At 42.0% G+C, this 24,690-nt stretch overlaps 1 protein-coding gene across 1 annotated transcript in view; it reads right to left on the reverse strand.

Moving 5' to 3' along the window:
* Positions 1 to 24,690, reverse strand: part of Snd1 (staphylococcal nuclease and tudor domain containing 1) — a 391,069-nt gene that overhangs the window by 161,248 nt on the left and 205,131 nt on the right. The window contains exon 14 of the mRNA XM_034518746.3: positions 6,923 to 6,995. Within this exon, the coding sequence (XP_034374637.1) occupies positions 6,923 to 6,995 (73 nt within the window). The remainder of the gene's footprint in view (positions 1 to 6,922; positions 6,996 to 24,690) is intronic.

Here is a 24,690-nt window from a genome sequence, read left to right on the forward strand (position 1 = left end):
AACCAGGAACACTAGTGAAGGCCTTCAGAACACCCTTACTTTCATTTGCTTTTGCCACGCTGGGCTCATTTGACCAATCTTATTCCTGAAGTAGAATCACAGAGCAATATCCATGTGTTCAGAGAGTGGAAGGGTGAGAGAACATGAACCAGTGATAGCTGAATCCATGTGCAGAAGCACTTCTCTGGAACCAGCACATCTGGTTCAGAAAAAATGCCCTGGGACTCTCAATTTCCTTGCTACTTTCTTTGGACAAAAGAAAGGTTATAGATTTGTTTATTGAAATGGGATCTAGGACCCAGTGCTGGCGAGTTTGTTGTCAACTTGACACAAGCCAGAACGATTTCCAAAGGAACATGAATTGAGAAAATTCCTTTTTTAGGGATTGGTCAAAAGACAAATTTGTGTTGGGCCTTCTCTTGATTAATGATAGTTACAGGGTGCTGAGTTGGAGATAAGTTCAATGGGGATTGTGCTATCCATGGACAGGTTATCTTGGGTTGTACTAAAAGCAAAACACCAAGTTGACTGAGCCATGAAAAGCATGACAGAAAGCAATATTCCTCTAGGGTCTTTGCTTCAGTCCCTGCCTCTAGTTACTCTAATGTGCTTTCATTATAGATTGCAAGCCACAAAATGAACCACAGCTTTCCCTAAGTTGTTTTTGGTCATGGTATTTACCACACCAAGACAGCAAACTTGGACAGACCCTGATGCTATGGGGCTCATCCACAGGTACTTCTATGTAGAGTCACAGTTACACAAGAAACCAGACAGAGCATGGAAAAACTATATATCTGTCTGTCTGTTTGTGTGCTTGTTTATTTATGGTAGCAGAGAACTTTTCTATATCCTAATTCATGGCAGAAACACATCATCAAGGTTTGAGTACACAGGGATGGAAAGGTTTTCCTGTGTCTAATAGTGATCTACCTTTCAGGCAGGTCACCTGCCCCAGCATTTCATCAGAGGTACTAAGCAGCAGAGCCAGGACACACCCAATCAATGGCCAAGATACCATGCCTTGCCTTCAATGTCCAGACTTCCTACCTCTAATCTTAATTGCTGCAGTACCTGGATTTTCTACCAACAAAAGTCGGCCAACGAGTGCTAGGCATATTGGAGCATGCCCATATATTCCATTGCTAAGGAGACAGGCGAAAGGATGCCATAATTCAAGGCAGCCTGGGCTACCAAGTAGGACCATCTCAACTATCCCAAGGCTTGAGATTTAGCTCAGTGGCAGGACACTTGGCCTCGTCTTTGATCTCTTGACCCCCACCTGGTCAATCTGCCAGTGAAGAAAACAGCAGTCCAAACAAGCATTATGGAGTCAGACACTTTAGAGCTTCATTTTAACCCATTTACTGATTGAGAGGAAAGTAAGGAACAGACATATATAGGTCACTAGGAATGCTGAAGAAAACGTTCTTAAGTCTTACTTCATGAAAATATAGATTGAAAATGTCAAATTTGAACACGTTTCTCTCACAGCAGAGATCAGCTGTGTCTCTAAAGGACATGTCTTCAGGATTTACATGCATCACGGTCAGCCCTTCACAAGTCATCTTCTCAAGCTACAAAGGTGCAAAACAGACCAGGAAAATCCACAAAGCAAAACTCACAGAATTGCATCACCACAAAAGAGCTTATAAGGCTGCGTCCAGCATTCTATAGAAAGTACACTCAGTAATCTTCCTACTTATTTCAAAGTCTTGAGCAATTTTCCTGATACTCAAAACTAAATAAAAGCCAGAGACCATGTCCTAAATTTGGTGACCTACATTGTACAAAGAACACAAAAGAAATACAACTCAGTCAAAAAATGTATTAAAACTCTCTTAAGAAGTACTTAAACACAACCACAACTGACTATAGTCAATACTGAAATATCATCCTGGGAAAGTTCTCACGAAAACCATAAATGCTTTCTGATTTATTTGGAAGAAGACAGTGATGTTCCTGCAATTCTGGGGAACTTAATGTGGGAAGGGGGGGGGGGAGGATTAGCCACACAGGACTCATGTGGCTCTAGAGGTAAACCCTCCCTCCTCCTTCAAACCAATAGAACAATGCCCTCTACCACAACTGACTAACTCAGACTTTCTGCCACAATCAATGTCTTCTTGGTGACATCCAATTTTTCTACAGAGATGGTTGGGGCAGGGTTCAAGGAAAGGAAATGAAAGAGGAAGTAGAGGGGGAGAAAAGGAATGAAAGAAGATCAAGGAAACAGTAAAGAGAGAAACTACTTGGTAGCGCATGCATATATAAACTCAGCAGTCTTGCTGAAGTGGGAGGATGGCAAGGCCAGACAGGGCTACACAGTAAGCTCCCATTTCAATACAAAACAGAACAGAACAGAACTGAGTGCCTCAGACCTTCTCTGCAGCTAATCTCGCAGTCCCCTTGCCATTAGAGATTCGGAGTGCTGCAGAGCTGTGGGGCATGATGTTTGTGTGGAGAGAATCCAAGTCAATTAGCTGCATACTGCAGTCCAACCGTTTCAAGACAGGAGAGAACAGAGAAAGCAGTATCTTCTCTTGAATGAGGAAGAACTTGAACTGTCAAACAAAACATAGGTACCAGAAAGCCAGACACCTGAACACTGTCACCACCACAGCTTCTGACCAAGGTTCCAACTTTGTTTATGAAACACAACATGCTTGCCTGAGAGAACATGGACTAGACAGCGAAGTAGCTCAGGTCAGCAAACATGGAGCCCAGCAGTATAGCTAGAGGAAACATGACTGAAGAGGGTTTGGGCACAGGCTCTGACCACTTTTTGTGTCAGCAATCAACAACACACAATCATTAAAATTCCTCAAGCATCAGAACAAAGAGACCAGAGATGACAGGAGAGGAAGTCTCAAATACACACCCGACTCATTATAACTCCTAATGCACAGATGGGAGAGGAAGAGAGGGAGGCAGAGGAAGCAATGTGTACTTGCAGCGCTGGCTGCCCTTAAGGAGTGGGAAACTTACACTCTCTTGCTTTTGAATCATATTTGATTTGCCTCAGCTACCAGAACAAGCTAGCCATACGCCAGCCCCATTTTATTTCCTGTTTTACACTCTACCTATAGAACAGTGTATTTATTGCAGAACAGGCTGAGGCAAAACCGATACTATACCTAAGGTAAAGAATAGTGGTATATTCCACTGACATGTAAATCCTAACTTTTCTATAGTAGCAAGGGAAGGAGAGGCAGGATGAGGAAACAACTAAACTCCCTGATAATGAAGATGTAGATGCATGAATGGAACACTCCTCATAGAACTGCCCTTCAAACCAAAACTGATCTAGAACAACCAGGCCAGTCAAATTTGTGGCTAGATTTACTTCAAGGGTATCTTGCCCTGAAAGAAAGCCAGGTTACAGAAAAGTATATGGCTTATGCTCAGAGAAGTCCATACCTGGAAAAATGAGAAAATACAGAAGCTTCTTGTGTATGAGACAGTGCCTCACTATGTAGCCCTAGAAGGTATGCCTAGAAGGGTGATCCTCTTGCCTCTGCCAGCTCACCAATCATTTCTTTAGGACCTAAGTTACTAGCCCAGCAGTGAGCACTTTTCTTCCTTAGAAGTCACTCTAAAAATAAGTGCAAAAGATACAGATGGGTCAACTTTTCACCACTTAGTAAAAAGTGTCCAATTAACTGATATGACATAGGTTATCTGCTTATCTTACAAAAGACTCAACTTAATGCTAAACATACCTGTCATTCATAAACAAAGACCTGCTGGTTAGAATACACCAGGCTAGAGTCTCACTTTGTAAGAAGCCCATTAATCTCTCACTCCCATGCCTAGATCTTACTTCCGAATCAGGATTTCAGCCAAGAAGATACTGCTTTTGCTAAATATCCATATGAAAGTATTCTAACCCAAGAGAAGAGATAGGAAGAATGGGTACAGACTTAACTTCTAAAATGAGATGCAGTCTACTCTGGGACCAAACCCACAGGCTATTTGCCTCACAGTCATGACAGGACATCTGCAGAGAACAGAGAGTGTGTACTTATTCCTAGCTTTTTTTTTTTTTCCTCCAAAGATATGCATTGTGGTGGGAGAAAAATAGAGGGAAGAATTATGCAGAAATAACAGTTCACAGTAAATTATTTTGACATCATAGTGCATACACTGTCAGCTCAACAAAATCTTCCATTTATCATGACCTGAAACTATAGGGAGAGTCAGTATGGGGCAATGGGGGGTGGGGGGAGACATAGCTGAGACTGTAGAAGAGATTAAGACTCTTTTATGAAGCTATTATATAAGTGTATATTACACTGCCAGTACTCAGGGGTCTGTTTCCATCAGCTGCACACTGCTTGACCATGACCCTACATGCCTACCTGTCCCTCAGACAGCAAAATTGCCAGCATGCTCTAGGAAGCAGAAAACCCATACATCTCACTTAAATGGCACAAGGGCACCCAACCCATACTCACATTTAACACTGTGATGGAGGAACAGGGAAGTGAGAAGGGGAAAGACAAACCTACTACGCAGGGCACAAAAATTGCAGTCTTAGCTGACTAATTTGTGATCCAGGCAGACAAGGTCATATCTGACATCTATTTAAATTGAATAGCTTTTCACTTTCAGTCTTCCACCTGCTCAAGCCTTCCTCTTTTATTTATGTGGTCACTGAGGGACATTTAACTGGCATTTATTTTTAAATAACTTAAGAGCAAACCATTTTTTTTTTCCACACAGAAAAGAGAATAAAAATAGGTACAAAAATGAGCCACAGTTTATGGGTGAGTCGGTGGGTTAGGAATAATAATATCAATCATGATCATGGTGAAAAATGAAGGCAAGTTTGTACAAGCACCACTGATATCTACAATAGCAACTAAAAGGTTAAGAAAAGCCAGGAAGCAGCAGGGTCAGAGGCAGCATCTAAGAGGGAAAGATAGCACTAAAGATTCCCTGACCCTGTCCTCTGGGGTCCTAAGAGGACCATGGCAGCACACCTCTACCCTACAATTTTCCTTATGACTTCACTGCCAGGGCAAATGGGGAGCCAAACTGTGACCTTGGGCTTCCATGAGAACCTATCCTCAAGCTGTTCTTTTGTGTATTTGAGGGGCGGGGGGAAGGCCCTGCGGTGCAGCTCATACTAGTATGATTTACTGATTTGTTTAAAATCTGTTTTCAATTTTAAATGACATCGTTTCCCAAGGTTTCACTGAGCTCTGGAAAGGTCCTAGAGTGTCAGTTTTACATAAACATGTCCATAGGCAGATGGTCCACTTGTAGAGAAGCCTCCATTGTGTTTTACAAAACAAGCATTTGTAACAATTTCTTTCCCTGGAGCTGAACAGTCCCCCAAATTGCCTTATGATTATAGCAACCTCTTCAGTAAAAGAAAACTAAGGAAAATATTGTTGAGAATACCACAGCACATACCTATAGAAATTAATAACACGTATGCCAGAATAAACCAGCAAGCTAAGCAACAGAGAAAACAGGCTGAATAGCCACATGCTGGACACATCATTCCTGGCAACAATAGCCTTAGCAGATGCACTGCAGACACACTAAGGGCTGAACGGCCATTAACAGGAAGTTTCTTCTTCTCAAGATTCTAAGCCACAAAAACGTGTATCACTGCATCTCACCTAAGTACAAGGACCCCAACCTTGATAATGACTCCTAGCTCGGGGGAAGTAGGCAACCCTATTTAATCTGCTGCCTAGGCGAACAAGCTATATTCAAAGAAACGCTCACTGAAGTCCCACTGTTTCCAATGGGGTATATGAGGACACTCACACATGGGCGATCTGGCCAGACAGACTTCCATAAGCTACAATAGGAACAAGATGAAAGGCTGTGACCAGGCATGTAAACATGGCATAAGGAGAAGGCATTACATTCAAGTTCTTCTCTGCTTGGGCCCAGGCTGAGCAATGGAAGAATTTGTTTACACTGGTATTGTCATCTTGAGGTTCAAGGCACATTCCTTGTATGTCTATGCTCAGAATCACGGGTCCTTTCTCCTTCAGTTCCGGATGCAATGTGGTCCTCCTCACCTATAGCACACATCAATCCCTTGCTTGGTCTTACTGCAGGAGTTGAAAAGGACTGTGTATCCTGGGTGCCTTCCCTGGTCATCAGAGCAAAATCAACACTGGCATCATTAGCCTCCTCTCAGCTGACATTGCTTCTCTTCATACCAGACAGCAGGCACTGTTTTCTCTTTCTCCCCCCCGCCCCCCTTGTTATATTCACAGTACCTAGAACAGTTCCTATACATAGTAGGCAGTCACTAAGTATTTCTACAAGAAATCCTCAACAAGCAGACCACTGCTCAGTCAGAAGAGATCTTAGCAAGGGCAAGTCTTTACTGAAAAATGTTGCTAGGGACAGAGCCTGATGGGAACTCAGAATTATTTGTCACTGATTCTTCTATGTATTGTCTTTATTAATTATCTCTAAAGATGCTCACATATTCCTCCATTCTGTTCAAGTAATAGTCAAGCTGTGAAGAAGAACTCATTAAGAAGTCACAAGTAATTCTTAGACTTTCTCTTATAACCTACACTTGACCTTTTAACACGAAGACGTCCCATTCACAGAATAAAATAGGTATTAAAAAACACAGAGAGCTAATTTTACTTCAGTATAATGAGGAAGTATAAAGTATCTTCTAAACTCATAACAGTTAATAACTTAGAAGCAACATAGAGACAGCTCAGGTAAAGAAACAGAATGGGGCTTTTAAATTACCCTTTTCCACCATGTAAACCAGAATTATTACACATGCCTTAAAAATATCCTGGAAAACTGACATTTAGGGCTTGAAAAGCAGAGAGCTACAGAAAACAGATAAACAGAGTCCTTTAGTGAGTAAGAAACACACAGGCTCTTGGAGGCTGAGCCCACAGTTGGATTCAATGCCACAACTCACCCCAGAAATGTCTGCAACTCGGTGGATGGGCACTTCCTTCTTGCTGTGTAATCCTTTGCCATTCTTAATAGCTCTGTAAGGGCAGAAGAGAAAAACCCATTAAGATAAAAGCCATACCAGAGAAGAGGCTAGGGCTGGGGTGTGGGGAAAGGAGCGCAGACTGTTGACGTGGGATGTGCCACTCCACAAGCCCAGGTACACCACTGAGCAGCCAGACTGAGGAGCAATCACTGAAGGGGAGAGTGTGAACGGCTCTTCTGTCCAGCCCAGTCACCAGTACTTGGCTGCCAGTATCTGCTAACTGTGTGCCTGGTAATCAGAGAACTCCCTTACTTGTTTCCAAATTAAAGGCATTGTTCTGGACACAAAGGAAGAATCAGTTGAAAGCTCACAGTCCTAAGAAGCACAAGTAATAATGTTTCAGCGCTTAATCACATGAAACATTTTAAATGCAAAATATGTAGCTAGTGTTCCAATTCTAATGGAAATAAGTTCCTCCCAGGTAAAAAAGATAAATTGCCTGGAATGAAGCAATATAGTACAGAAGCCATGGGAGGTGGGGTGGGGATGAACGAGTACTATATAACTGATAATAAGCTTCACTGCATTTAGTTGTGGGATGGCAACAACAGGATTTCACAGGTAACTCTTGAATTCACACATTTGACATGAGTTGGCTGGTACCAATCTCCCATCTCTCAACCACCCAGCACTACTGGGCATGGTCACTGGTGATACAGGAAAAGCCACGGTGCAGAGCTGGTTGGTTAAGTCCTTCCACTACTAGAGAAGGTCCATGTGGGTCCCGTTAGCTTCAGACCTCAGCAGTCTGGAGAGGTCCCTACTCTAGCCTTTGTAGGGTTTCTGGGTTCTAAAGAAAGTTGGTAGGAAAAGGACCAGAGGTATGCATGGACCCTTGGTCACACTTCCTCCTTGGGCCTGTACTGAAGTGGTGGCAGTATCTCTAAAGAGGTTATTCTCAGTGTCGTAAGTCTTTAACCTAACCTCAACAAACCAAGTCAGGGAGGTACTGCTCAGTACCATTTAGAATAACCACACTTTTTATGTGCAGCTGGTGCTTTGACAATTCAGTGAGGCCCTCTGTCATTCCAGGTCACCTGTCACTCACATACCTGTCTCACTTGAAATGCTTTTCAAAAACAGAGCAAAGCTGTCCTTTTTTGGTATGGCTGTTTCCACCAGAGAACAGTTTCTAAGGGGGAACTCTTGAGTAGTAAAGCTTCCTATGAGCGAATGGCATAGTGCCTGTGAAAGAGTGAGTGGTATTGTGCCTGTACGTCTGCACAGGGAAATTCCTGGTGGTGTAGCTGTTTTGGAATGGCTCATGCAAACAGCCTCAATACCCTAACATGTTTACCAAGATGGACTTATACAACAGTCTTTCTGTGCTTTGTGAGTATCCTCCCTATTAGGGGTAAATAGATACCTATCTTAAAAACTGGTGCTCATCTATTTAATATGTTAATGTGAGCATGTGCATGTACACCTTCAGAGAGGTCAAAGGGCAACGTGAGGAGTAGGTTTTCTTCTACCATGTGGGTCTAAGGAACAAAACTCAGGTTACAGGTTATAGTAAGGAGTGGGATCTACCTCTAGGAAATATGCCCCCATTTCCTCCAGAGACTTAATTCAGTAGGGCACATCAAGCACCTGACTAGGGGACCACCCTCAGAGAGGCAGGTTCACCTTAAGATAAAGTACTTCCCCTTTCTAGTATTTCCATCCTCTGGTGTGTTCCTTAGGAGCTGCCAAGGGGTTTGGCAGGGTCCGTTTGACCTACTGAGTCCTGACTTACTTCTTTTCTCCTTTCCTTTGCTGTTGGATGCTGTCCAGAGCCCAAGTAGACTTTGAAACTCCTCAATGCTTTGAGCTTCTTTATTCTTTTTCTAAGGCTCAACTCCCTGCCACTGGGCTGACCTCTTTGGCTTACTTTTTCCATTCACCTCCTCTGGGCAGCTGCAAGAATTTAGAGTTTGCTTACTGTGTGGTTTTTCTTTTAAACCCTAGTAAATTCTTCTTGCATTTGTTTGAGCCTGTTCTTAATTTTTTCATTAAAGAGACTAAGAACCCAAGAGTGACATTTAACTTCCTCCACATTATATGGTGGCTCAACTGGAACTTCCCAAGATTTCTCTTCCTACTTTGTTCCTTCATTGACATTTTTCAGTTGGTGGAGAAGGCAAGCCTGTTGGTACAGACCTTCACCAGCAGATCTGTCACACTTGGCTCTAGAGTCTTCTAGACTGTTCCTTATACCCTGTGGCAAGTCATCCAACAGTCTACCTTCTACTCTACACTAAGGATTATAGATAATTAGTAAGAAAAAAAGAATCATACACACACTCTGATCTGACATGCAACTAAGAAGGGATTTCAAAGTTCCTTAAATGCCAAGGTTACTCTCCATTGAAATCAATTGCAAACAGATAGTTGGGCTCATCACAATGAGTCTGTTACCTTCAGGACTGTTGATGGCCACTGACTAGGGCTGACTGCCAAGGAAGGACTGTGCCTAGTTATTAGGATTTGCAACTAACAGAACATGAAGGTTTAGACAGAAACTAGAAGTCATAAATGAGTCTCTTCTACTTTCTAAAGCCCCATTTCCACAAACTCCCCTATCAACAACAGACTCCTGATTTGGCCACTGTAAATTGGATGAATCAGCTATCAGAAGACCTTAAAAACTGACTCCTACCTGGGTGCTCCTCACCTGAGAAGGCAAGACAAGGTGAGGGTTCTGAGCTTTCTTAATGTTCACCAAGACACCAGGCATCTGAAGAACCATCAAAATAAATAACTATGTCTTCTGAACAGGTAGGTTCATGTTAAAGGGCTGCTGAACTGATAGACTTTCCTGGGCTAGAAAATAACTCATATACATGAAGAAAAATGCAAAGGGCTTGAAAAGTAAATTAGAAAGCCAGGCAAAAAGTAGGGATGTATATAGTTAGCTCTAACTCTGTTCTCTTTCTGTGGCCCTAGACTTGAGACTTAACCAGGAGATACATGCAACTACAAAAGTGAAAATAGAAAATGTGAACAATGTACAAGTAACATTGGAAGCAAGACAGCTCTTTAAAACCAAGTCCTAATAACAAGATATGCTCTGCTTTGTTCCTAAAAGTGACTCTTAGGTACTGCCTTGCATCCAGGCATTCATACTGAAAAATCTTTAAATAGGTTGTTTTACACTTAAGCTATGATGGTTAAATTAAATCAAGTTTAGCACATTCAAATACTAACAGTGAAGGTGCACAGTAACATTGGGTCTGCTTTTCATTATTTAGAGAATTTTTACGTTTTGTAATCAAGCTCATACAAGACCATATACTTTTATTATAGTGTGCTATCCCCTATCCCTGCACAAACAGAAAAAACTCAAGCTAAATGTTTCTAGATCAATATGGTTGTCATTTTCTGTTTGGTGTCAACTAAGCATAGTAAATTGAAATTTTTTTTCCCAAAGTTGACAGCATAGCCAGTTCTAAACTATTATTCATATGAATATTTTTACTACCACTAAAGACCAATAACAGCATTATATTATGCATCCATTAAAGCAAGAATTGTTTGAGGTAGAACATCATATCCCCAGAGTCCTATTCATTTGTGGTATCAAAGACTGGGGCTGGTACTCCCAGCTACCAGGGAGGTGAAGCCCAGGAGCTCAAGACTAACATGGCCAGCAAGATAAGACTCCATTTATAAACACACACACACACACACACACACACACACACACACACAAAACTTCAACAACCCCGAAATTGTTCCTTTTGATAGCTCTTAACAATGAAAAAGAAACTGGTAATTAATTCATAGTGAGTAGTTAACTACTCAGGTGTCATCCAGGAAGTACATGGGATGCAAGCCACAAAGCAAGAGAGATTTGTAAATCTGTAGGGACTGGTCTGAGTTGGGGCTAAACCTACATTCTTTGCCAAGCTATAAACATACTTACTTCATGTCTATAAGGACACACACCAGAACCAACTATAGGACATTGTATATATGTCACCAAGAAGAGCCATGCTCCACTGAAAGCCCTGTGTGCTGTCCTGATGGCACTTCTCAGTGCTCCTCTCCCCAGTTATCTCTGGGAATACTATGTATTGGATACTGGTAGGTGGGTCAAAGGCATGACTGCATCCACAAATAACTAAGTGCCACAGAGCACACTGACACTGCCCCAGAGGGTCTTGCCCTACATGTGGCTGTAAGCATGGCTCTATATCCCTTGCCTTCTGAAATTCTGCTGCTTCTCCTTAATAGCTACAGCCTCCCCACAGAAGGCTGGTGTTGAGACCATCCAGGGGAAGCTGTGGGGCAGAACACAGCCTGTTACTCTCAAAAACTTGAGATGCAGCAGAACGAAGCCAGAAAAGCCAGCAGTGTCAAGAATGGACAAAAGCTGCCACTGGCTAGAAAGAGTTGGTGTTTAGCCAGATACAAGAAAGGGTTACGAGCAGAAGAGGGATGAAACAGATTTCTCGGGTTCTCCCTGGCTTGGTCAGACTGTTTGGTGCTACAATGTAGAAGATAATTTCCATGCAGGTCACTGGAATTGTTCCCATGTAACAGTAAGATATGGACTCCACACATATTAGTGCTATGGTCCCCCCACTCCAAAGGAAAACCAAATCCTTTGCAAAAACAGATGAGAGCTGTGACCATAACATCAGCCACAGTGCCTGGGCACACCCGGACAGGACCTTATTCACCTTCAATTCACAGGAACCAAGTCTACTCTGAAGTTTTGTGTGCTATAGTGCACAGTAACAATTTCCAAGAATGAGCTCTCACTAAGGTACAAGTTGGTACTACAGAATTAACCTAACTGGGCCAATTAACAAGCCACCCTAAAGTAATTGCTGTATTAACAATTAATGGATGGCAGATTCTTACTCTGACCAAACATTTTTGTTAATTTACAAATTTTTCAATAAACTTAAAGTATTTATTGAAATCAGATAATAGCTGACACATGATGAATTCTTACTTTAGGTATACATAGGAATTCAGCAAGGATACTAGAAATTTCTATTAATCAGCTGGGGGACTGAAACCTACTGAGTATTATATGAATTTTCCTAGAGAGCAGTAGCTTTTTGTAGATTCGTTAAGAGGCTGCTTTCATACATGAAAATATCTGAAGAAAGTACTATAATAGGCACACAAACTGCATATGATAGAGAGGACAAGTAGCGGGCAGATGATACTCAAGAATGCTTGACTGTCTGGGCACCTGGGTCTTCTATCTCTGGTCATCAGGTACCAAGGTGCTATCAGTTCTGCTTGTTTCATTTGCTACACACAATTTCTTCTTTCTTCATGGTGCTCACTTTGTCCTTTTATGACTCTCTGGATTCAGAGTCTAACCCAAGATAACTACACCTCAAATTTAAAATCAATTTATCAGCCATTTTTGATGCTGCTTACTGATTCCTTACTGCATATTACCATCATGTTTTCTACTTCATCATTTCATGTCCCCACTTAACCCCACCCCCCACCAGAAAAAAGTGAATGGGAATTCTGTTGTTGTTGATGATGGTAGTAAGAACCAAACCTAGGACTTCATGCATGCTAGGGAAGTAGTGTACTCTAAGTTAATGTACCTTCACCATACAAAGAACACATTTTATTGCTTACAATTTACTTTTATAAGTACCTACCATGTGGTCCTAGTTTATGTCTTCCTCTGGTTTCAAAACCACAAGTTTTACCTGAATTAAGTCCATTGTTTTATATACTCTATGCTAGCAGTTTTTCTAGGCTCCACCCGATAGTTACCTGGCAATAGCCTGGTAGGCCTGGCTTACTGTTTGGCCCCTTCTTGCTCTCTTACTCTCCCTGATTCCATAACCCCATTCTCCCTCTCTCCCCTTCCCCCATTCCCTCTCTCCGTATGTTCCTGGATGGCCTCTCCTCTGTTCCAGCCCCCTCCCCTCCCCTCTGCCTCTACCTCCTTCTTAACCCTTCTCAACTCCCCTTCCCATGCCTTAAATAAACTTTATACTAAACCCATTACATGCTGGGACCTCAGGGGGATGGGATGTCTCAGCATGGGTCCTCCGAGGCACTCCTCCCACCTCACCATACCTGTCATACCTGTGTTCACAACATTGGTGTACTCTACATATATGTTTTGAATTATACATGTCCCCTAGAGCTTTGCTTCTCTTCCATCTCACCTCCCCTTCCAGAGTCTTCACTATAAAATGAAAAAAGTAGCCATATACTTGAAAGCCAAGGAAGTAGTTCAGTGGTTAAGACCACTTATTGCTCTTGAGGAAGACCAGAGTTCAGTTCTCAACACTCAAGTCAGATGACTCAAAACAACCTCATATATATATATATATATATATATATATATATATATATATATAAAGATATTAGCTCTAGCAAATCCAACAATCTCTTCTGACCTCTGAGGATAGCCCATTTATGTATGCATACATATAAATAGACATCTGCAGCCATGGTTTCACCACATCATAAAACACGTTACAGCTAGGCAAGATGACTCATGCCTATAATTTTACCATTTTGGAGGTGGCAGTAGGAGTTCAAAGCTATCCTTGGCTATGTAGCAAGTTTGAGGTCAGCCTGGGCTACATAAACTATGCTACAAATTACAACAATAAAAACACAAACAAAAAATCCTGCTTAAAAAAAAAAGAGAAAGAAGCTACTATACTAGTAATTCTAAGGATAAAGCTGGGTTTGGAGTGAGCTGTATTTTATATTTAGAAAGAATCTATGAATTCTTCTGAAATGGTAGTGAAATTATATACACAAACAGTGTGTGTGATCCTGTGTGTGTGCGTATTTGTGTGTTACTATTAAGTTATGAAACTATAAATGGCAACAGACAAATCTGCATTGCCTCATGTCCTAGTCTTCCATTCTACAGTTAAACTGCAGGCTCTTAGAGGATTAGTTAGAATAATGTTCTTAATGTCTGTTATAGCATTTAACACAGATCTGTGCATTCATTATTATATAAGCACAAGGCCATCTAGTTCAGTTAAAGTGTGCCTTGTAAAAATGAGCAAATAAATGCCTTTGTAGAATGTTGAAAATACTTCAAATTAGAGACATGGATACCGCCAAAGTTACTGAAAGGCAACACCATGATGCTTGCTGGTTCCCCTGGAAGCACTGTGTCAGAATCCAAGCCCTAGGGCAGACTACCAAGAATCCATCTCCCTCTCCCATCCCAGGGCTCTGGCTGAACAGAAGTCTGCATGACAGGGAGGAGGCACAGAGCTTTGACCACTGTAAACAACAGACAGAAGTACCTGATTGTGATGATTGTTATGACAAATGACTTAGAAGAAGTGAAAATAATCTCAACAAAAAGGTTACAAATAAAAGAAGGAGACGTGGTAACTCTCCGACACCTCTCACTGTTTTGGGCTACACTGATGAATATGGTGCTTCTGCATGAACCAAACATAGTTGCAGTAAACAATTCCTTTGATCTCTCTACTGGTTCCTGGGCAGCTGGAGAAAGCAACAGGGTCTTGCTGTTTAGAAAATGAGGCACAGAGCGGACACAGGTGCAGAATGGCAGGTGTGTGGGGGAAGGACTAAGATTATGCAGCTGCACTTTCAACAAAAGTGAGCATTGCTGATAAGAACGACAGAACCGATGGACAGCACAGACTGGAAATGAGGAAATTGAGTCCTCAGGTCTAGGGAGGTGGGTGGACTAATGAGTCAGTAGGTATTATGAGGCAGTGAAGCAAATAACAAAGAACTGCAGGTCATCCTCTCATCTAGAACTAATATAAGATAGAGATGAAGGCACACGCTATTGGGCGAAGCACGACAACAGTGAGCAGAGATGGGAAGGAGGAGAGGAGGGGCGAGCTCACAGCAGAGCGAGGGGAGCAGGTGTTGCAGATAAGGAAGTGCTACTGGTCTTACACTAGGACCAAAGGCGTACTGGTGCTAGGTAGAAAGAAATGGTCACTAGGAATAAAAGAGGACCAATAAAGCAGACTTAAAATTGCCTTAGTGTCACTGGTTTTGGTTTTTGGATCCTGATTTACAAAGTCCATCATTAAAAAAGAAAACAATGACATAATTCTAATATAAAAGTTCTTAATGTTTTTTAAGTGCCAATACATATATCTTCCCACTTATACGTTTAAAAAATGGTAACACTACAGATAAAGTTCTGTGGCTTTATCATTTTCCCCCCCATTAAAAAATGGCTAAATGAACACTTCCCTGTGTCACTGGTTTCTTTACTTCATTTTTAATGGTTCTACAGTAAATCTATCATATGGTTCCATTTAATCAATCCCTTATTACTAGATATTTCCATGAGTAGGATACTTACATTATTATAACTAATGCTTCAAGGCACAACTTTTCAATGAACTGGTGGGTAGTTTGTGAATTATGTCCTAATAACTCAGAGGCATAGAACAACTGCTATTGCACAGAGGAAGAAATGACTTGGTTTTGTACCTTTCTTCCCAGGTCACCAGATGGAACACACTGGCTCCTGTGGGTTCATAATTCTTACATGGAACCCACTCTTCAAATTCATCTTTGTGTTTGCAACTATTTATTTGTCTAAATCATCTATATATTTTGAATTATAGAATTTATCACAATAAACTTGATATGGTATGTTGCTTAACAGACATAAGGCGGTTATCGAATTATTTATATTATTTAAAAACTTTCAATTGAGTTATTTATTATGCAGGGGAACTGACAGCTAGTTCCAATCCTTCTTTCTAACATATGGCTCCCAGGGAATCAAATTCGGCTGACCAGGCTTGGTAGCAAGCATCTTTACCTAGGAGCCATCTCTCCAGCCCAGTTATCGAAAAATGCAATGTGTCTTTTGAGCTGAGTGAAAAACCACACATATTTAGCAGAGTTTTTTTAGAAAATGCTTTTCCAATGTAAGCAGTGCTGACTTGAACCGGCTGGCATCCTCTGGAGATTCAGCTCTCTGAACTTGATGCAAAAGCAGGAGGAATAGGAAGTAATCCTTCTCAATTCTGGGTCCAAAGCAGGAGGGGGAACAGAGGCAGCTTAAGATAAAAGAGAAATGCACAAGGGAGGCTACTACAAGTTGAGACGCAAAGATGCTGGCAAATGAGAGGAAGCTATGAAGTGGATTCTCAAGCAGCTATGAAACTGTGCATTGATGGATCATGGTTTAATTACTCAAATTATCAGCCTTCTAAGAGATTCCTAAGGATTATAACCAAGTAGGCTAGGGATATACCTAATATAATCTCAGCTGGCAGAACCACTCTGCCACCTGCCATTGCAGAGGGGCTGAATCAAGCGAGCGTCATGGCATCCTGATTATTTTCACATCAGTCAGGTGGTGGCTACTCAGAAGCAATAGCACTACTGAGCCAAGAACTGTGGATGAAGGAGACCAGAGTCAAGAGGAAGAAGAAAGTCAAGCATGCAGAGAAATTTAAGCTTGTCTGTTTCATGCTTGTTCTCTTTGCTTATAACCATGGTTACAATTGCTAAAGTAATGAAGATTAAATCTGCCATAAAAGGTCACATAATGGGATTTGCTTTACAGTGGTTAGGAGTTGTTTACAGCTGTGTTCCTCAATCAGTTATCACTTCACTGTTACTGTTTATTTCAGATTAAAATTGTAGTCACTATATGATGGTCTTCAAATACATGGACATTTTCTGTAAGGACCAAGAAGTTAGCTCAGAAGACAGTAAGAAGGCAAACAGTGCACAAGCTCTATGAACGGACCAGCTGCATGCACTGAAGAATATTGACTGTGATCAGATGGTCCAGAAAGGCAAGGCTGGAACAATGTCCTCTGAAGGAATACAATCAGCACAGACTAATTGCAGGAAATATTATGTAAGATGTACTTATTACCAGCTTATTATCTGACCATGACTGGTGGAACTCTCTACAAACCTGGCACCCAGGGGAGCAAAGGGAGCGAATGGGCTCCAACTTAGCCCCGCCCCCCTGGGTCACCAGTGAACTCACACAGCTTACATCAGAACCAGGGGAGGGGAGGAGGAAAAGAGGATGGAGGGAGTGAGCAGATCCTCTTAATATCCTAAAGGAGAAAACTCACTGGAAATGGAGGCATTATACAGCTCTCCAGAAGTGGCCATTTGTGCTGCCTTAAATGCAGATTGATTACTGCTATTTGGATGTTGAGTGCATCATCTTTTCTGAAGAAAGGGAAAAAGCTAAATTTCCCCACACTCAGCTGTGTCTTCAAATCACTTCCCCACACCAGCTCTTTTAATGCATTTTCCTGTTATCATATGCACTTGCAATAGCTGATCTACCCTACTCCCCAACACTGAACCCCTCCTCTGACTCCTCATCACGTGCTGAAGCCAATTAGCAACCTCATGACTGTAACACCAAACTGCAATCCAAAAATAGCGTGGGGGCGGGGGGAGTTGCCATATCCAGAGTTAAAAAGAAAGGAAGCCAGAAGGCTGTTTCAGAGGAAGGCCACTTTCCATTCCCAGTGCTGGTTTCCAACCTGCTCTGGCATGAGGTAATACACCTGGTGAAGAGACCAGACAAGCATTCATTTACTTCTGCTTTCTATGATGCTCAAGCGGAAAGCCAGAAGCACCTTGGTGTTATAGAGACTGTAGAATACTCAGGGAAGAGAAAAGCTGTTTTTAACACTGTTCAGTAGTTCCAGTTTTATTCAAAGAGCATTTTTACTTGTTGAGGTCATTAGATTCAAAGTGAGAAATCTTGGTTTATTTAAAGCTGTACCATTAAACTATTGAGAAGGTAAGAACAGAGGCTGAACAAAAATGACGAATTTCAAGGAGACAGTCTCATGGGAAAATTTAATAGAAATGAGAGATGGAATAGAAAAAGATGTAAGGCAAGCAGTGTTAATAGTAAGTAGGATGAAAAGGGAAGAGCTAAGAAAACAGGCGAGAAAGGCAAAGAAATAGGAAAAATAGTATCTAGAGGTACAACTCTAGGTATTTAATTATTTAATGCCCATCCTTCTAGGATCGCATGCTTTGTGAAGAGTTCAATCTATTCTTTTTTTTTTTTTTTGTTCACCACTATTATTCTCAATGCCTGTGACCCAAGATATACGAGAGGAGAGAGAGAGAGAGAGAGAGAGAGAGAGAGAGAGAGAGAGAGAGAGAGAGAATGAATATAAAGAAAAGAAATGGATGCTAAACCACTGCATGCAAAATAAAACATAGCTGAAACAATTGTTCCTTTAACAGCAAGATCTGCTTTCTGGGAGTATGGATAAACCCATGTCATCTATACTTCCTGTGCTGGCTGGTTCTGGGTGTCAACTAGACACAAGCTAGAACCATCACAGAGAAAGGAGCCTCCCTCAAGGAAATGCCTCTTTGAGATCCAGTTGTAAGGCATTTTCTTAATTAATGATCAATGGGGGAGGGTCCAGCCCATTGTGGGTGGTGCCATCCTTGGGCTGGTCATCCTGGGTTCTATAAGAAAGTAGGCTGAACAAGCCAGTGAAGCAAGCCAGTAAGCAGTAACCCTCTATGGCCTCTGCATCCGCTCCTGCCTCCAAGTTCCAACCCTGCTTGAGTTTCTGTCATGACTTCCTCTAATGATGGACTATGATTTGTAAGTGTAAGCACAATAAACCCATTCCTCTCCAACTTGCTTTTGGTCATGCTGTTTCTGTTGCAGCAATAGAAACGCTAACAAAGACAACTTGTGATAGAACATAGTAGTTCTAACATTTCAAAGTACACAAATATTACAGGGAACACACATTTGAATTTACAGGGAACATACACTGAAATTCCACAGTATACAGTGATGAAACTCGTTGCCTTTTCAGCTCAAGATCTTTAACAAATTGGTAATATGTCATACAAGTACACTGACTTCTTTCATTTACTAAGTCATAACGTGTTACATTGCTATTATTTACTTACTCTGTGTGTGTGTGTGTGTGTGTGTGTGTGTGCGTGCACGTTGGGGGGATAAGAGGCCAACCCTTGGGGAGTTTGCTTTTTTGCTCTGTTGTGGCAGGGCTGTTCCTATTTCTGTGTGGCACAGCTGCATACTGCAGGCTCGGTGGCCTGTGGGCTTTTGGGTGATTCTCCTGTTTCCATCTCCCATCACAAGCATTAGTGCTGAAATTACAGATGTGTCCATCACATCAGGCTTTTAAAATTTGGGTTCCAAGTACTATATTCAGGTCTACAAGCTTGCCCAGCAGAGTTTAATGCTCTGAGTCACCACACTGGTTGTTTTGTTTTGATTTTATGCTGCTGAGGACTAGTCCTGACTTGAGTTCCTATCCTGACTTCCTCCAATGATGGACAATGATATGAATGTGTAAGCCCAATAAACCCTTTCCTCTCCAACTTGCTTTTGGTCATAGTGTGCATACTAGCCATAGGCTCTATCTCTGAGCCAAAAGGTGCAGTCTCCTATTTGTTCATGAATCCAGCAAATGGATGCCAGTACACGGAAGGTGTCACCGTATCTTTTCTTTTTGTTTTTAAAGGCATGACTTTTCCTATTCCTTGAGAGGTTATAGAAAACTTCCTTCTGTGTGAGAACACTAGGAGAGCAGCTCTGACTGAGCATGTGTAGAACAAGGGCATTTCTATCCCAGTGGCCCTGAAAAACACTTCAGGAGACTTAAAATATGCATTCACTAAGTGATAGCTACCAATGCATGGATACTGGCAAGACCAACGTGACCCCTAACTCAGCCGGAGTCACTTGATGAGAGCTGTAGCCATTATAATAATGCCCACTGATATTGGCTTAGTGAAGTCAACAAGACTCATCAAGAAGTATCTGGCCTTTGATCAGACACTGAGAGAAATGCTAGTACAGTTTCCTAGAGCTTCAGGTAGAGAAGCTGACAATGGAGTACTGCCAATCATACTGAAAAAAGCGAGAGGCTGATGCCTGTGGGGCTTGGAGACTGGAGATACAGAACTCAGCAAGGCAGAAGCACTTGTTTTTTGTTGTTCTAAAGAGAGAGTTTGCTCAATCAGAAAAATGAGTTCTTGAGGGAGCTACACAATGCAGAGAGGAGGGCAGGTTTGTGCTTGCCTCTCAGAGACTAAGGACAGCACCAGTTTTCTAAGCTTGCAGTGTGCCTCAAAGAAACAGAACATACATGAAAAGGTAAGAGAATACCTGCCCTTTTCTCTCGAGATAACACTAACTTCATTTCATATGTCCAGAATGAATCTAAACTCATTTAAATCTGCTCAGGTGATAGATTTCTCAGTACAAGTGTTTCTCACAGTCAAGCTGGGGTACCAATTTCTTTTTTGAATATATAAATCCTACCCTGAAATCACAAAAGCTGAGATGAAAAAGTGCCTTAAATGAGTAAAGCCCTAACTTCTGTGGTTCTTTTTTGTAATAAGCTACAAATTCTAAGAGATTCCAGAAATAATTAAAATGGTACATTGTAAGCTATGTGTAGTAGTGTGCGCCTTCAGTCTCAGCATCTCAAATACAGAAGCAGGCAGATATGTGTGAATCTGAAGCCAACCTGGTCTACACAATGAGTTCCAGGTCAGCCAGGACTCCATAGTGGGACATTTGAGGGTGAAAAAAAAAAAGGAGCTTTGTTGTTATTTATTTTGTGAGCTAGGGTGTAGACCAGGCTGGCTTTGAGCTCCTATTCCTCCTGCTTAAGACAGTCAACTGCTGGGACTACAGGTATGTTACAGTTTAGAACATTATAGTTCTAAACAAACAGCTGGATAGGTACAGGAGAGAACACACGTCAATGTCATTCCCCATTTGTACAGACTCAAAGAAAGCAGGGCTCTAGTCAGGCTTTGCTCAGACTCCAGACATTACTTCAATGTGAGTATACCAAGTTCAATAAAAGCTCGGCAGGAAGGTAGGTATGGAAGCCCACACCCATAACCAGCACTACCCACATGAAAGTAGGCCGCCTTGTTACAGTGTTAACAAGAAAAGTCCACAGTAACGGAGTCTACCATCAGGATGAAAATTTCATGTTCCCTTTCTAAAATCAAACTGGATGTGTTATAGCAAATACAGGGGCTGGGATATGTGACATTTTATAGCATTTTCAGAATTAAAAAAATTAATTAAAAATTAAAAAAAAATTAAATTAAAAATTGGAAATACTTCAAAAGGAGGTAAGGGGAATCTCCTCCAGGAGGAGTCAGATGCTCTAGCTAAAGCCTCCTCCAGACTAGCAGAGCAAACCAACCTGAGACTAAACATTTGAACCATGCAGATAAGAACTGATATGGGCTGCTTCCTAGGGGCCCATGAGGAAAAATCTGGAAATAAATTCAGGGATGTCACAGTGAACCCTGGGTCAGGTGCACCTAAATTCTTTTTGTAAAAAATTCCAAGGACAAGCAACTTGGATCTGTCAGACCCCCGGACAAAAATCAAGGGCTTCTCAATGGAGCCCAGGAGAGAACCAAGGCCTGTGAGAACCCCAGGAAATGCCAAAACCTTATCTTGCCAGGACACAAGGTAATGAGGGAGGAGGTGGCTGATGACGGACACTTGAGCTAGAAAGGAAGGCTGCCTTTGGGGAATCAGCAGGCTATTTGTTCTTTAAACAAAGAGATGTGGCTTTCTCTAGAAGGGCCAGGCATTTGAGGCTTTATGGGGGTTGCCCATAAGCAGACAGGCAGCTAAATAAAGGTTCCTCAAAGGGTCAGCAAGCTGAAGAGAAAGCAAAGGAGAGCTTGTTCCAAGCAGGCAAGTGATGTGCTGGAACACGCACTTGCTGGCTTGTGCGTTGGCCACACAACTTGATGTGGCTGGCAGGCTGCAGAGGAGCATCCATCTCCCCCTCCTCTCACCTGGACGCCCACTGAGTGCCTAAGTACACTACTTCTTGGGCTCCTATCAGATAACCGGAGATGGTAGGAGCTTCAGAGCTAAGAGAAAGCTCATCAACTCCTAGGCAGGCAGCTCTGCTGACCCAAGAAGTCAGACAAGTTAACAGGATGCCCTTTTACCAAAGCTTACAATGCTTTCCTAAAAGGATTAATGGCCAAGCAGTGCACTGGAAAGCAAAGTCAATGGAAGAACACAGCTGTGCCACTGGCAATCGGAGCAGTGATAAGCAGAGAAAAGCAGGTAACCAAGGTCAGGGGCTGGAAAATCTGCGGCAATCAACACCATTGTAGGGAGAGACTTATCACGAGGACAGCCTTGTACAGACCTGCGGAGCTTCAGCATGAATGACTGACAGGAATGCAGGAGATGTTACTAATTTGGCCTTTGCTAAAGCCTTAGCTATAGTAGCTCAAGAAAATTTCCTTGGAAAATTAATTCAAATTGGCTTGGTTCAGTACACAATGACTGAAGATTAAAAAGTGGCTGAAGGAATGATAAACAAAAGACAGTCCATGTTGTGAAAGACTTGGGGTCAACACCAAAGTCTTTCTTGTTGAGGGGTTCTATTCATGGCCCAGAAAAGGAGTAAACAACTCACTAATGAAATCCACAGAGGACATTAAGCTGGGAGGTGGAGAAACCGAACCAACTGGGCACCAAATCACACAGCAGAGTGCAACTGCTGTGGAAATGTAAAGCTAATCCATCCAGGGGAAACAGCCCTAAACTTGGGTAATATGCAAGAGACAGGCAGGATGCAGGACAGAGGCAGCATGTACTAAGAGATTTGACAAGCTATGCATGAGTAACAGAGGCAAGGATGGGGACATAGAGCTGGTGTCATAGGTGATTAAGGGTGAACTGTAGGCAAAAGAAAATAAAACAGTGTCAGCAGGTACATAGTTAGGGACAGACTGGCTTGATCATTTGCAAAACAAGCCTTCTCTACAAGACAAATCTTTTTTAATAGCTATAAAACCACTATTAGTGCCTAACAGGAATCCTGGTCTCTCTTGACTCTCACTTCACCAGACTAGGGGCTAGGCTAGCATCTAGGAGACGGCCTTGGGCTATCATCCCAAGGATCACTGACAATGGTGCTCCAAAGTAAAACCTACTCTAGCTCATCTTAGCCTTTTCTCACAATCCTTTATAGGGACTGTATTGCCTTCAGGCATGTCTCCTGGCCCTGGGAAGCGGTTAATTTCTCTCCATTTACTCACCAGCACCAGTGCAAGGACCCAGAAGCCAATTTTTCCACCATCAGTCTGAAAGCAATAGCTTAACACAATTATCTCTATGCAAGGCAACTCACCACTTTAGCAAGCAAGCATATTGTTACATTACTTCAGCACAAAATCTGCACTAAAGAGGTTTGTTTTCTTCCTAAAACCCAAATCTCCTCCAAATTTCTTTATATATGCATACTCATTAAACAACACTCACGACATCCTCATACTATGCCTATTTCTAACAATGTAATAAAAACGGACTCAGGCATCCCTTTCCTGAGCTCCTTAGCAGATTTTGTCCATGCACACTTGCCTGTTAGAATTAAATGTTTCTTTGCAGTATGAAGGACCCAAACTTGGAGACAGGGGTTATACATTCCACCTCCTGTTGGGTGATCCTGACACTGTGAATGCCTCACTTGTTTTGCAAATTGCATCAAGTCAGAATGACCAACCTGCCCATCAGCCCACCCCGTGAATTCCAGCAGGTGGTGAAGTTGTTGCCTGTATGGTGTTGAGAAAAGTGTATCCCCATTTTTCATCATGGAGGTTTTGAGCTCACTGTATTCATATAGCTCCGGAAGGGAGAGAAGAGCATCTATCTTTGATAAATAACTATTTTGAATCTATATCACATCACTACTGTATTACTATTATTTGAGTCTCTACTCAAATTAATTACTCTTATTATTAAGAGTCTCTACTTACAGGCAAGGCTGGAGTTGCTGTGAAGTCTAGGCTAGAACTCAAGATTCTCTTGCACCACATGCTGAAATAATAGACCCGGGTGCCTTGTGTTTTAATGGTTACTAATAAGAATTATATCAAAGGTCTGTAATAACCCATTCCTAGACAGGACAACTGAGAAATGCCTACAAGAAAGAATCAGAAAAGTCACACCAGCCTGACAGGCTGACCTCTCCACTGACATTCTGTGGATTCTCTATAGATGCTCAATCAATCAGGATGTGATGTAGTGTTAAGGTACATGTTGGATATTACAACAATGTTCTGGGCCAAAGAGCAAGAGGAATGTCAGTGACAAGGTATGAAACCAAAATTAGGTACTATGTGCCCAATTCAAGCCTTCTCTAATGGAAGACACAATTTCACAGTGACCAAACTTCTAGAACTATAATAGGTCCTAGTTGCCATGAATACAGCTGAGTGAGCCAAACCCATGCAATCACTCTGATACAATGGAGATATTTTGTGGGTCTACTTGGACTGCAGAGCACTGGTTCAGCACTCCGTTCTTACAACTTCTCAAGGATTTGGGAAACCATGAGACTACCAGCACCACTGACCAAAGTCTCTCAGAATATGAGCCAGGAGGAATGTCAAGGCAAGACACCCAGCCGTACTATGATTTACATTGGGGTAACCAGCATAGGGATGAAGGACAAAAGGAAAATGTCATAGGGCTTCTCAATGCACTCCTGCCAGCTGTCAGAAGTGTTTTAAGCCAAAACCCATTTCCTAATAAATGTTTTCATTTCCTTTGTACACGACAAAAGGTCTAGAGGTGAAAAATGTCAAAGGAGGGAAGGGGAGGGTCAGGAAGGGGGTGGGAGAGGCCTCTGAAAGGCACAGAGCCAATTGCAATGCACACATAAGCCAGGCTTCCCTGACAGTGTCAGGAA

This window comes from Arvicanthis niloticus, chromosome 15 (assembly GCF_011762505.2).
Source record: "Arvicanthis niloticus isolate mArvNil1 chromosome 15, mArvNil1.pat.X, whole genome shotgun sequence".
NCBI classification, from domain to species: Eukaryota; Metazoa; Chordata; class Mammalia; order Rodentia; family Muridae; genus Arvicanthis; species Arvicanthis niloticus.